Source organism: Crinia signifera, chromosome 6 (genome assembly GCF_055691185.1).
Source record: "Crinia signifera chromosome 6, ASM5569118v1, whole genome shotgun sequence".
Classification (NCBI taxonomy): domain Eukaryota; kingdom Metazoa; phylum Chordata; class Amphibia; order Anura; family Myobatrachidae; genus Crinia; species Crinia signifera.
Genome location: NC_139222.1, coordinates 192,732,756 through 192,746,922, shown reverse-complemented (window position 1 = coordinate 192,746,922; position 14,167 = coordinate 192,732,756). Strand labels below are relative to the sequence as shown.

Sequence of the window (14,167 nt, the reverse complement as noted above, 5' to 3'; positions counted from 1 at the left end):
TATGTGTGTATATATATATATATATATATATATATATATATATATATATATATATATATATATATATATATATATATATATATATATATATATATATATATATATATATAATCTGTGTGTGTGTGTGTGTGTGTTGGGTTTATCTGTGTTATTGTATGTAAACAATATTATATTATTTTACTGCAAAATAATGATGGTATTTAGATCAGTGACCTTGCAATCACACTACATTATGCAGTGTAATATACACGCTCACCTTCGTCATTGTTTTATATTCGCTTGCACCTCTTGTAATCTGTCTGTCTCCCCTTCCTACTAGATTGTAAGCTCCTCCGAGCAGGGCCCTCTTCCCTCCTGTTGTCAAAGCCCACTTCTCTTCACATTTCACTCACAGCTCTCCTTTACTCCAACACTCAGTGACCATCTTCGTCTGCATACTCCTCTCCATCATTGGCCTCAAGCCTCTAGTTGTATGTTGATTGACTCCTCACTACTTATATTTAAGCTGTAATGTGTATTGATCTGTGGCGCTCTTTATTTGTACTGTATTTTTGTTATTTATTCAATGTTATGCCAAGTTTTGTTTCCCTGTATTGTTCCTTTGTACGGCGCTGCGAAACACTTGTGGCGCCTTATAAATAAAATTATAATAATAATAATAATACTTGAGTGCTGTGAATAGCGCGGTGTTACAGCAGTTTACCTCTGTGGGTGTTGCGAATCATTTTGCTGATGGCTTCACTGTTTTTTCCTTTTGCCTCACCCTCTTCATCACTAAACTTTCAGGGTTTACTGGTTGAGCATCTGCTTGTCAGTCAAGTAATATTAGCATTTGCATTATTTGTAATAATAATTTGCTTTCTTGCTCTGGCAGTGACAATTTCAGGTTATCTTGATAAATAACTTGCAACTTTAAACTCATTTATAGTTCAATTTCAATATATTTATATAGTTAGCTGCACAAAATAAAGTCATAATTGCAGCCTCTAAATAAAATGCAGAGGATTTAACTAAGCTCACCCTTAGGAATAGCAAAGGCAGATATAAGGACATAACTTCTATCCCTGCTGTGTCACCCCAGTTTGTCTGCCCCTTACCTTTTAGAATGTAAGCTTTAACGAGCAGGGCCCTCCCTCCTCATGTGCTTTTCTTAGAATATATCTCTGCCACTGTTATAATTGACAACCAAAAAAGAGTGTATCCCTAGGGATACTTCAGGAGCGCTGGTGACACTATAACTATACACTGCTGCTGCCGCTTTTATTAAAGGTGTGTACTTTGATTAACAATATAGGAAGAGGGGGATGGCAACATCGGCCGAGGGCGTTGGTGCTAATTAAAGAGGTGCATCTTTGTTTTTATCTGAGGAAGCCGCTGAGTTGTAAAACAAAGGCGGAGAAACGCGTATAGAACACTGCAGCCCAGTCACCACCGTGTGGCAACACCACCGTTGTTATCTACAGTCTGGTGGATCTTATCATATGGTCATTTCCCTATCCAATGGATTCCGGAGTGTATCTCTGGTAATTGAGACCAACTTGGACAGCATACTATTCAGATAGAGATCTCCAGGATTACAATTGTAGCGAATAGCTACCAGAGACTGATCACATGACCGGGCAAATAGATTTGCAGCTATTCGCGGGCCTGCAATTTTTTCATAAGCCGTTCTAAGCAATTCACAGGTGTACACGGGGCGGAATTTCACTCTGTCGGGATAGCGTATGTCTGATCACAGGGTTCTGAAAATTAGCAGCCATGTGATCAGGTTTGAATCAGGCCCTTTGTCTCCAGGTGCTCAGTATTTTCTCCAGTCTCCAAATATTCGGTATGTAGCTTTTATATATATATGCACTCTTACCTCTGCATCCAGGTGCACTCTGAGATTAGGAAAAAGGAATGGACTTCACTATTACTTCCAATGTGCAGTTGCTAGTTAAGGGGTACTCATCCCCATAGGTATGGAAAAGACAGAAAAAAATTAAACTAATAAACCAGCATCATGGTATCCAATCCCAGGTGAATAAACGTGACCCGGGCCTGCTGCTGTGGACAATGGCCGGCGTCTGGATAGGATTAACACGTTTTTCCGCCTCTCCTGAGTAGGTCAGCGGCTTCCTCAGAATCCTCCGTGAGAGATTAGGTTGGATACGTGAGGTACTTACCATAAGTAAGGGGGCAATTAAGTGGTGCAAAACGAACTGCATGGGGGTATGGTGATAGAGTGATGTAGTTGAAGGTTCTTAAAACAAATTACAATGATTTTCAATAAAAGATCAGATTTGCAGTGAAGAGCTAGTTAATGTATTTGTAGCTGTAAATATGGTTGTGCAAGCTACTCATAACAAGCAGTGGTGAAGAAGGGCACAATATAGGTTACGGTATAGTGGGTCAACAATGTTGACAAAGTCGACAGTCACAAGATCAACCGCTAATGGTTGACAGTGACTAGATCGAAACCTGAAAATGGTCGACATACCGTAGATCAACATTGCCAGAAGGTTGAATTAAGCTTAAGATCGACTCAAGTGTTTCCACATTTTGTTGTTGTCTATGTCGACATAGACACGGTATCAGTGTGCTGCGTGGCTCATGTCTACCTTGTAAGTGTCGACCCATCAATGCCAACCTATGGTATAATGACCATTTCCAGGTGTCGACCTAGTCACATTAGTGGTCAATGTCAACTCAGGGACCGCATACACTTCATATTCATAGCTTTGAGGGGAAACTCATCTGTGGCAATATTTCTGTTAAACCTGAGAGTGGGTCCTGTGTACAAGTCCTGGTATCATAGAGTTCTCAGATGAAAGCGTGGAGCGCAACAATGCTCGCTAGTGCATCTGGTCCAGCTGCAAGCAGCAGCCCATGCCATAGGCTGAAATTGAGGCAGTGGGCTCAGACACTAGGAAGATTGCAGTAAGGCAAGCCCAGAATGGATGGTTACAGTTGTGGCAGAAGGACTGTGCAACCCCTAGTTTAATTCCAACAGTAGACAAAGTCCAGGAGAATGAACCATGAGAGCTTTTGCATGTGGCCGTGACCAGAAAAAAAACTGGAGTAAAAAACTGCATGGAGTAAAATTATTAACTTAGTACACACTGGGCGATTCTAGCCTATATCGCCAGGGACCAGCCCTGGGGTGGTTGCTGGTTGGAGGAGCATGCAGAGTCCCCCGGCAGAGTCTCCTTTTTTATCAGTGACCATCTCTAGTCGCATATGTCCGGGTGTAGAGAGCTTTAGAAATACATTTATTTGAAGATGTTTTTATTAGTTTTAATAATGTTTCCTCAGCAAGGAACCATTTACCTTGTTTCTAGGAGGCTTCCTGTGAGAAAATATTTTGAAATTTCTTAATATTAGTGTGGACGCCTCTGGTCTGCATGCACATATGGTTGCATATGACACATGCATCGTGTAATGTTTGTATGTACTTTACGTTAACAGACCTAGCCAAAGTATACGGGAAAGGGTGTCAATATCGCTATTCTAACTGTATGCATTGTTGCATTTGTAAACAATACTGAAGACTTCCAAAATTGTAACTTTTTTTTTTTTGGGTGCATTTAAGGGGATTTCCCACCAGCAGTATTCAACCTCTTTCCCCTCAACTATTGCCTTGGGTGTATTGCAGGAATTTTGTTTGGGGCAATGTCTAATTAGAAGCGGAACTCCATTGATCTTTTGCCATTTGTGGCAAATTGGTCTGTAAATAACACTTTTTTTTTTTTTTTTATTGTAGGTAAGAGCTGGAAGAAGAACAGTTGCGTCTGAATGCTAAAAGAATGGCAGAAGCTGTAGCCAGAGTAGCAAGGAGGGTCAACGAGGTGGTGGAGAATGGAGGACACCATCTTGGTAAGTTATTGTCTTTTTATTTATTTTGAATCTGTATAGAATGTATGGGTGGTACGCAGAGGCTGATGCCAAGCAATGGGTAAAAAACAATCTCATGAATGTGGAATAATTTATGATGCTCGCAGTATTAATAAAAGAATAGAAATGCAATATCCAGTGGTGGAGAAAATTGCAGTCTGACCTTTAACTCCCATGTTCAGGTTGTTCCCATGGGGAGATTAGAGAATGATAAAGGTGGGCTACTCTGGGGATTAAAGGGATGAGTCACTGACCCTAGGCTAATAGGGCGATTTCAGGGCATTTTCTAAATAATCTAACATTGATCCATGTGTAGGGGCGCATTGCTATCACCTGGCAATTAATATCCTTCATGCTGTATTAATCTATTTAATCCCTATTCAGGACCAGTGTTCTCACCAGAGACAGATCGCTCAGTACAGAGCTGACACATCGGTGTGTGTGCTAAGCGATCTTGCTGAGTGTTCTGAATGAACTAGCATCGCTCAGATCACTCAGCAAATCTCTTAAGGGGCCCGTGTGGGGGCCCCTTTAGAGGTTAGGCTCTATCATGGATTCAGTGTGTGGGAACTGTCTTTGGGAATTGTACTATACAGAAGTGTGCTGTGCTGTTCTGTTCAATAAACCACCTTTTGATTTTCATCTACTGTTGTGACAAGTGATCTAGGACCCTGTGTCATCTTTAACCTTTATTCTATACCTTTTTAAAAAGCGCATATATGTATAAATGTAAAGTAGATAGAAAAAAGTGGATAAACTAAGTCTCAAATTAAAAAATAAAGCAAAAACAATGGTTTGTACAAGATAAAACAAATCCATTGTGAAGTAAATTTTTTGCAGCTTAGTATTAAAGTTTATTATTATATTTTGGTATTTTTTTTATTCGGGTTGTATACATTTTATTAATGAGAAGTTGGTATTTTAAATTATCTTTATTGAAGAAATACTTACTCTAGCTATCTGCTTACATACAGGGCTGTTAAAATGTAAATATCCCTACTTAAGTACCCGGGAGTAATCATGTATACACACAGTGTGATTTTGGCTACAATTTTGATGATAGTCAAAATAGGATAGAAATAGGATGGGTTAGCCAAAATTGCACAATGTTGAGGAGGCTTGCTATAATGATGCGCCGAACCGCAGTGACTGCCACGCAAGGGAAAATAGACTGTGCAGGCAAGTTTATTTTGACTATGTTCTCTTCTGTAGATTATATTTGGTCTGCAGCCAAAGAGCAAGATAGTCAAAATTGCAAGTGCAGTTAGCCAAAATCGCATAGTCAAAATCGCAGTCAAAATAGGATTGTCAAAATCGGCCATTAGCCTGAATCACACCAAGTATACATACCTTAAGTCATGACAGATTTGAACTATTGGTACTACATTTTTGGGAAATAAATTACTTTAAAGTGTCACCAGATGGCACTGTGATATGTCACTTGAATAGTGCTCCACTTGTTCAATGTGTCCTGCATTGTATTAAACAACCATTTTCATTTGAAAGTCAGGATTTTCTGTAGCAGAACATAGCATGTAAGGTGGAATAACCAGCAATGATGTCCAATGGTGTCTTTCAGATTTAACAGGGTATGACTTGTTGCCCAAAATATCTGGTTCTTCACAAAACACCACAACCAAAGTTGTATAGGTCTGGTTATTGGAGTGGCTAACATGTGTGACAGAAGCAACTGATGACTCAGTGTTGCTTTAGGAATTGTAGCACTAATAGGGGGAATTTTATTGCCTTCTGTTGACAAGTATTTTCTCTCCGATATGGATAACACACCTTGAGCAATCTATTGGTTTTGCAGATCAAGAGGGGTAACCAATTACCGATAAAACATGTTTCACCTATATTTTTTTCTCAGGCTTTCATTTGATTGCTCGGTAAAACGCACTTTGCTGTGAAAACACATAATGGAAACCTCTGTGTTTACACCTGTTGCAGCCCCGTTTTTGCCCCGACTTATCTAGGCTAATTTGTTTGCCCCTGGGGAGCCTCTTGCCCGTGATTTGGGATTGCAGGTAATAGGATACCCCCATAAGGATAAATGTATTGTTCTGTCAGATGCAGCCATTGGAGATTCAGGTAAATCTGCCCTCTTATCAAAGCTACAATAATGTAAAAAAAACGTGGTTTTAAGTTTATATTCATGAAACTTTAAAAAAATAAAAAAATCAGACTCGCTGGAATAGTACTGATACATTAGGCAGATTTGCTGGAATCACGCCAATGCAGGCTATTATATTTCCCTCTATTGGATGGCATCATTTTGGTAAGAAACTTACTTGTATAGCTCCATAAGCCTTGTGTCCTGCACAACTTCGAGATCACTCAGTCACTGGTCTTTGTGATTTCTTGCTTCATTGTTAGCTGCTTCGATACTGTATTTCAAGGTGTTTCTGCTAAATAGCTTCTGTAGGTTTTTATGGTGCAAATTTAGCATAATGCGCTCAACTCCATTTTGTAGAATCCTAGCAGTGTTCGATTCTGCCGCTTCTCTCTCTGTAATTTCCCCAGTTTTCTCCGAAGGTCCTCTTCCATCATGCACTCTGCTTATTGCATAATATAAACAAAATGTTGAGTTTAGTCACCATATTTTGGTTGAACTTTTGGCCCAACTAGGGTATGCTCCATGTCCTCTCTCTTGAGATGCTAGCACTAAGTAAAGTTATCAAACACCGTCACCATCGTTGTATATAAAGCCTTCTATGGACCTTATGACTAATCATTTCCGAATCAATTCAGAAAATAACCAATTTACAAAATTTACAACATAAATCAATCATTCCATTCAATCCACCAATACTTCCCCTGATTCCTACTATCACATCAGTATCCAACATGGATTCATCATTACAGTGCAAAATAATCGGTGGAATGCAGTAATTCCGGTCACAGAGTGAAAGCTCTACTAAAGGCCCATATACACTGGGCGACTTTGAGCTGAAAGCAGAGCAGCTTTGAGCTAGAAAGCCACCTAGTGTGTACACAGTGATGGACTGTGATCGCTGACGTACACTCTCGCATAATTGCTGGCCCGGCCGCTCATCTGCTGGCATTACCAGCAGATAAGTGACAGAATGGACGGCTTTCCATAGTGTCCTGCTATGGAAAGTCGTCCACCCCTGGGAAAATTGGCAAAAAACGCTCAGTGTGTTTGCACACCTGGAAGTGATTTGGCTCCCACAGAACTCTGATCTCAACAGCATGAAATTGGTTTAGGATTACATGAAGAGAAAGAAGAATTTAGGCAAGCCTACATCCACAGATCTTTGATATTTGGAACAACCTCCCTTCTAAGTGTGCAAATGTACCTTGAAAAATTGATGCTGCTTTGAAAGGTGTTGACACCAAATATTGATTTGATTTTAAGCTGACCATACATTATAATGATTTAGAATCTATAATGGTGCACATACATATGTGCAATTTTATGCAGGGGCACAACTATCGGCGGTGCTATGCATCAGGTCCCATGGCGTTAAAGGGGTCCACAATGCCTGCTGGCTATCTTAATTTTTTTTTAATTCTTAAAGTGGGTGTATGGGGCCACTAGGGGGGAGCGCAGACAACGGATGGGATGATTAGTAATATTTTTTTTACATGGATGCAGCCCCAAAGGCTGCATCCGTGCCAGGAGTGGTCCTGTCAGAGCTTAGTAACATGTAGCCAATCATGAGCAAATAGAAATCATTTTTAAAGGTGATGATTAGCTGACTAGAACCAGCTGAGTGCTGCCATTCAGAGAGAACTCAGCCTGCAAGATTACAGCACCTGACACACTATCAGCCTTTATGTAGCCTGAAACAGACAGCTAAGGACACAATGTTACTGTCGCTAAGCGACGGCTGCGACAGCAGTTTTTAACAACATCATGTGACATATTCGATTTGTCACTGTGATTTATCGAAATTGTATGATTCTACCCAATATCTCAAAAGTGTATGGTCACAATAACAACTCCCAGCATACTGGTTGTTAGTAACGTCTTCAGATCTTAAATGCAGCAGGTAAGATCATTGGATTCATCCCATGACCCGCGGGCCTACACATCTGATTGTAAACGTACCAAAACACCTCATGATGTGTACAAAACAGACAATGCATCGCATGAGCCAGCAAAATCGTGCATCAGCTCTAAAATCATTCTAATATATGGCCAGCATCCGATTTCTCTTCTGTTCATTGACTTTGAATTTTGTTAATTGATACAAATAAAGTATTTACACGTCTATATTTGAAAGTATGGTACTCTTTACCTAGAAGGGCGCCAGCGATTGGAATTGCGGGCGTCGGGGGTAAAATCGCGGTCATCGCGGGTAAATCGCGGGTACATAAAAATCTGCTGCCCGCGATGACCGCGATTTTCCCATAGGGAACAATGTTAAAAAGGCTGATTGACCGCGATTTTCATGTAAAATGCCTCAATGCCCGCGATTTGGCCATAGGAATCAATGTTAAATGGGCTACAGAGCCCAAATAGGCACAATTAACCCTTAAATGTCCCCCCAAATTTTTAACGCCACCCCACGATCCACGCCAACCCGAAGCGTGGCGAGCGCAGCGAGCCCGCGAGGGGCGGCGGTACGCGTCCTCCGACCTTTTCATGCCCTACTATCCACGTCGGCGTGGAGTTGAGAATAGAATAGTGTGGCGAGCCCGAAGCGTGGCGAGCGCAGCGAGCCCCGCGAGGGGACGCGGATACCTTCACAGGTAAACGCGTCCCTTCGCGGACTTCACAGGTGTCCGCGTGGCCACGGACACCTGTGAAGCCCGCGAGGGGACGCGTTTACCTGTAAAGGTATCAGCGTCCCCTCGCGGGGCTCGCTGCGCTCGCCACGCTTCGGGCTCGGTGGCTCGCTGCGCTCGCCACACTATTCTATTCTCAACTCCACGCCGACGTGGATAGTAGGGCATGAAAAGGTCGGAGGACGCGTACCGCCGCCCCTCGCGTACCGCCGCCCCTCGCGGGCTCGCTGCGCTCGCCACGCTTCGGGTTGGCGTGGATCGTGGTGTGGAGTTAAAAATTTGGGGGGACATTTAAGGGTTAATTGTGCCTATTTGGGCTCTGTAGCCCATTTAACATTGATTCCTATGGCCACATCGGGTCCATTGAGGCATTTAACAGTAAAATCGCGTCGGTCGGGCCATTTAACATTGATTCCTATGGGAAATCGGGAGCATCGCATCGCGGGTACATTTATGGCCGGCCGCGACGTGACCGACGCGATTTCCATGTTTAACATGGGTTTCAATAGGAAATCGCGGGCATCGCGTCGGTCGCGTCGCGGCCAGACATAAATGTACCCGCGATCACCACGACGGGCGCCCTTCTAGGTAAAGAGTACCGAAAGTATTCTTAATTTGCAGCATTTTTTTCCACACCTGCCTAAAACGTTTGCATAGTATTCTGTGTGTGTGTATATTTATTACATTAAATTTATAAAATGTATGTATAATATACATACACACTGAGAGACACCCATTTTTTAAAATCAATTTTCTTTTATTGAAGCATTACAGATCAATGAGATAGATGTACAATGTGTTATTGTAAAAGACAATAAAATAAAATGGGATAAAATAATAATACACGTGACCTTTTCACCATGCAATAGGATTCCACAAAAAGTCAGTGAACATACATGAAAGAAAATAAAGTACAAAGATTATATATAATGGGAATCACAAGAGGAGCCCGGGTCCACGCCATTTATTACCTCAACTACACGCACTGTCACACCTGAAAAAGTGGAGTTCCAAAGAAAATAGTATTCTATGAGATTGGGGGGTCCTGTGCACATACCCTAGTCTCGTACCATAATGTGTTTTTAAAACAGTTTCCAATTTGGCTCTTTAATGTTGGAGTTAGGGTGTCAATGTAGCTCTCCCAAGTGTCAAAATTTTTTGAGACACCCATTTTAATTGAGTATTAATTACCCTTACTCAAATGCGCATATTTGGGAGAATACTGTAGTTTATTAACCCCTTCCCGACATTTGACGTACATTTACGTCATGGTCGGGATGTACTTCCCGACACATGGCATAAATGTACGTCATGACTTTAAAGTGTCACTGCGTCTAGAGACGCAGTGACAGAGGGACGATGTCTGCTGTCCCTGACAGCAGACATGTCCCTGCATGCCCAGGGGGGGCTGCGATGCCGCCCCCCCGTCGGCGATCGCTGTGATTGGCTGTTCAGTGTGAACAGCCATTCACAGCGTTTTCCTGTGTTACCAGCGAATCAGACGCTCGGTAACACAGGTGTCAATCACCGCCGGGCGTCAGGGGGCATGAGGGGGTCATCGGTGATGACGACACCTCACCCCACCTGCCCCCAAGGCTGTGATTGGTCCGTGGGACCCACGGACCAATCACAGCCAAGGCGCGACATTTAAACTAACGATGACTGCGCTGCAGACGCCATTCCGGTCTGGAATTGCGTGCAGAGCGGTCACCGTGCCTATCTGCCGTGATACTGACCTGATCCTTGCAAATACTTACCTGATCCTTGCAAATACCTTACCTGATCACCTGATCACTGCTTGTAGCGTGCTGGATGCTTCCTGGATCTGACTTCTTGTGACTTCCTGCTGCTGCTGCTGCAGTGTGATAGAGAGATAGAGAGAGATAGAGAGAGATAGAGAGAGAGATAGAGAGAGATAGAGAGAGATAGAGAGATAGTGACAGAGAGTGCTATATTTTGTGTCTGCTACCCCCCCTTTTTGGGGGTGCAGGTTTTTTTTTTATATATATAACTGTCAGTGCTGCTGCTGCAGTGTCATAGAGTGATAGATAGTGATAGATAGTGATAGATAGTGATAGATAGTGAGAGATAGTGAGAGATAGTGAGAGATAGTGAGAGATAGAGAGATAGAGAGATAGTGATAGAGAGTGCTATATTTTGTGTCTGCTACCCCCCCTTTTGTGCTGATCAGTATATCTGTGCTGATCAGCAACTTTTTGGGGGTGCAGGGTTTTTTTTTTTATATACAGTATACCTGTCAGTTGCTGCCAGTTGCACTGTCAGTTGCACCAAAGGTTGTGCACCTGCTGCCCCTCACTGCTAATCAGTGTCGCATCAGTGATCACCTTTTTTTTTTTTTGAGGGTGCTGTGGGGTCTTTTTTTTTTTTTTTTTTTACACACACTGTGATTTTGTGGGTGTCCTGTGGCCACTGTGCGCTGATCAGTGACGTACATGTCAAAAAAGGGGAAAGGGGAATTGGGAAGTCTGCACTGGTTGGTGCTATAGCACCTGATAAGGCCCCAAACGAGACAATATTATACAGTTTGTGTGTAATCTCTGTGGGGGTGCAGCCAAAGACAATGGGTTTATGAGCAAAAAATGGAAAAGAGAGAAAAGATTGTCTTCTTTTTTTGGCGCACAGAAGAGAAGATAGAGTATTTTAGTGTTTGTTATAATGTTATTTAAAATATAACTTTTAATTTTTCTGTTTTAAAACTGCTTTTTATGCGAAATATTGATGCAGTAAACAAATTTAATAAAATCGGTGTCAGTGTGTCTTTTTTTGTGTTGATTCCTTGATTTAATTCGTATTCAGAGACATGTGTTGTAATTAATCCTTGGATATTCAAAATACTTGGTTCTATCTCATATATGATACACTGTTTCCTTTAATAGTTTATAATTGTATCAGGGTTCCTCTTATTTATTCTTCCTCTATGAGTATATTTTTGTATCAATCTCAGAGGAGTAGAGGATAAATAAATATGGATAGGAAGACTTTTATATATTTTGGCTGTCTTATCTTATTTTACACATATGATAATGTATCAGGTTAATTTTAATAACACATGTGACTCTGATTTTTGTTTTAGTTGATAATTCTTTGTTTGGGATTCGTGACCTTTTTGGCATCTATATTGCACCTGTGTTTTGTGTTGTGTCAGCAACAGGTTTTAATACATACAGTTTTTATTTAATCAATGATAACTTTAGTATAGTTTAGTTTATACACAGCGCTAAATTGTTGATTGAATAATCATCTGTTAGTCCCTTAGTATGCTGTATATCTTTATTGATTATATTTTAGGATTGCAGTATTATTCAATATTTATGAGTGCAGTTTTTATCATTAATAAATCAATTGGTTTCTGCACCTCGCTAAATAAATGTGTTTTATGTTGTGTCAGCAACAAGTTGAAGTGTGCTCAGTTTTATTTAGTAGGTGGCAGCGTTAATGTAGTTTAATTAATACAGAACGCTGGATAACGATTGTCTTTGTTGATCTGTGGCGTACCAGTAGCAAATTCACATAAGTGCCCTCTTATTTCAATTGGAGGGCAGTATTATATGGTTTAATTTCAGTAGTGTCTGCACTATTAAATTATAATGTGCTAGCAATGAATATTTACACAGTTGGTGTTGGCGTTATGTAATTTAATTTACAGACGCCGTTTAGTAATAGCTGCGCTGTTACTTTGTCATATAATTAGTAGTAGTTTGAAGTGAAAGCAGTTGTCCTTCAGATAGTGTTGGCAGTGTATAGTTTAATTTATACACGCCGCTGGTAGCAGGAATATCGTCAATTCTCAGTGGGTTCAAATCAGTGCGATTTTCTCAATAGGTGATAGTGTTTGTGTGGTTCACTCAATGCACCACACAAACACTATCACCTATTGAGAAAATCGCACTGATTTGAACCCACTGAGAATTGACGATATTCCTGCTACCAGCGGCGTGTATAAATTAAACTATACACTGCCAACACTATCTGAAGGACAACTGCTTTCACTTCAAACTACTACTAATTATATGACAAAGTAACAGCGCAGCTATTACTAAACGGCGTCTGTAAATTAAATTACATAACGCCAACACCAACTGTGTAAATATTCATTGCTAGCACATTATAATTTAATAGTGCAGACACTACTGAAATTAAACCATATAATACTGCCCTCCAATTGAAATAAGAGGGCACTTATGTGAATTTGCTACTGGTACGCCACAGATCAACAAAGACAATCGTTATCCAGCGTTCTGTATTAATTAAACTACATTAACGCTGCCACCTACTAAATAAAACTGAGCACACTTCAACTTGTTGCTGACACAACATAAAACACATTTATTTAGCGAGGTGCAGAAACCAATTGATTTATTAATGATAAAAACTGCACTCATAAATATTGAATAATACTGCAATCCTAAAATATAATCAATAAAGATATACAGCATACTAAGGGACTAACAGATGATTATTCAATCAACAATTTAGCGCTGTGTATAAACTAAACTATACTAAAGTTATCATTGATTAAATAAAAACTGTATGTATTAAAACCTGTTGCTGACACAACACAAAACACAGGTGCAATATAGATGCCAAAAAGGTCACGAATCCCAAACAAAGAATTATCAACTAAAACAAAAATCAGAGTCACATGTGTTATTAAAATTAACCTGATACATTATCATATGTGTAAAATAAGATAAGACAGCCAAAATATATAAAAGTCTTCCTATCCATATTTATTTATCCTCTACTCCTCTGAGATTGATACAAAAATATACTCATAGAGGAAGAATAAATAAGAGGAACCCTGATACAATTATAAACTATTAAAGGAAACAGTGTATCATATATGAGATAGAACCAAGTATTTTGAATATCCAAGGATTAATTACAACACATGTCTCTGAATACGAATTAAATCAAGGAATCAACACAAAAAAAGACACACTGACACCGATTTTATTAAATTTGTTTACTGCATCAATATTTCGCATAAAAAGCAGTTTTAAAACAGAAAAATTAAAAGTTATATTTTAAATAACATTATAACAAACACTAAAATACTCTATCTTCTCTTCTGTGCGCCAAAAAAAGAAGACAATCTTTTCTCTCTTTTCCATTTTTTGCTCAGTGACGTACATCACTGATCAGCTTTTTCGGCACAGGGTTGATCTTTTTTTTTTTTTTTTTTGATCAAATTCCTGTTGCCTTTGAGCGCTGTTCAGTTACGGACGTTACTGACCAACATCTGTGCTCAATTTTTGGCGCAGGACCTTTTTTTTTTTTTTTTCTGCACTACATACACACTACACACTACATACTACATTGAAATAAAGTTTGTACCCCCCCTACACTATACACGTGTTGAAACATTTCACTACCAGAAACACAAAAATAAAAATGGCATCCCAAATGTCATCCCAGTCATCCAGAAGAATGTTTTCAGCGGAGGAGGCATATGCCATGCTTGCCTCTGACTCTGACACAGCCAGTGAGGCAAGCGGGGAATTTGAAGGATTCATCT

At 40.3% G+C, this 14,167-nt stretch overlaps 1 protein-coding gene across 2 annotated transcripts in view; it reads left to right on the top strand.

The window, feature by feature from the left end:
- Positions 1-14,167, top strand: part of LRRC20 (leucine rich repeat containing 20) — a 586,357-nt gene that overhangs the window by 45,317 nt on the left and 526,873 nt on the right. For both annotated transcript variants that reach the window (XM_083148477.1, XM_083148476.1), the window contains exon 2: positions 3,743-3,855. In XM_083148477.1, coding sequence (XP_083004603.1) covers positions 3,786-3,855 — 70 coding nt within the window. In that variant the 5' untranslated portion in view covers positions 3,743-3,785. The remainder of the gene's footprint in view (positions 1-3,742; positions 3,856-14,167) is intronic.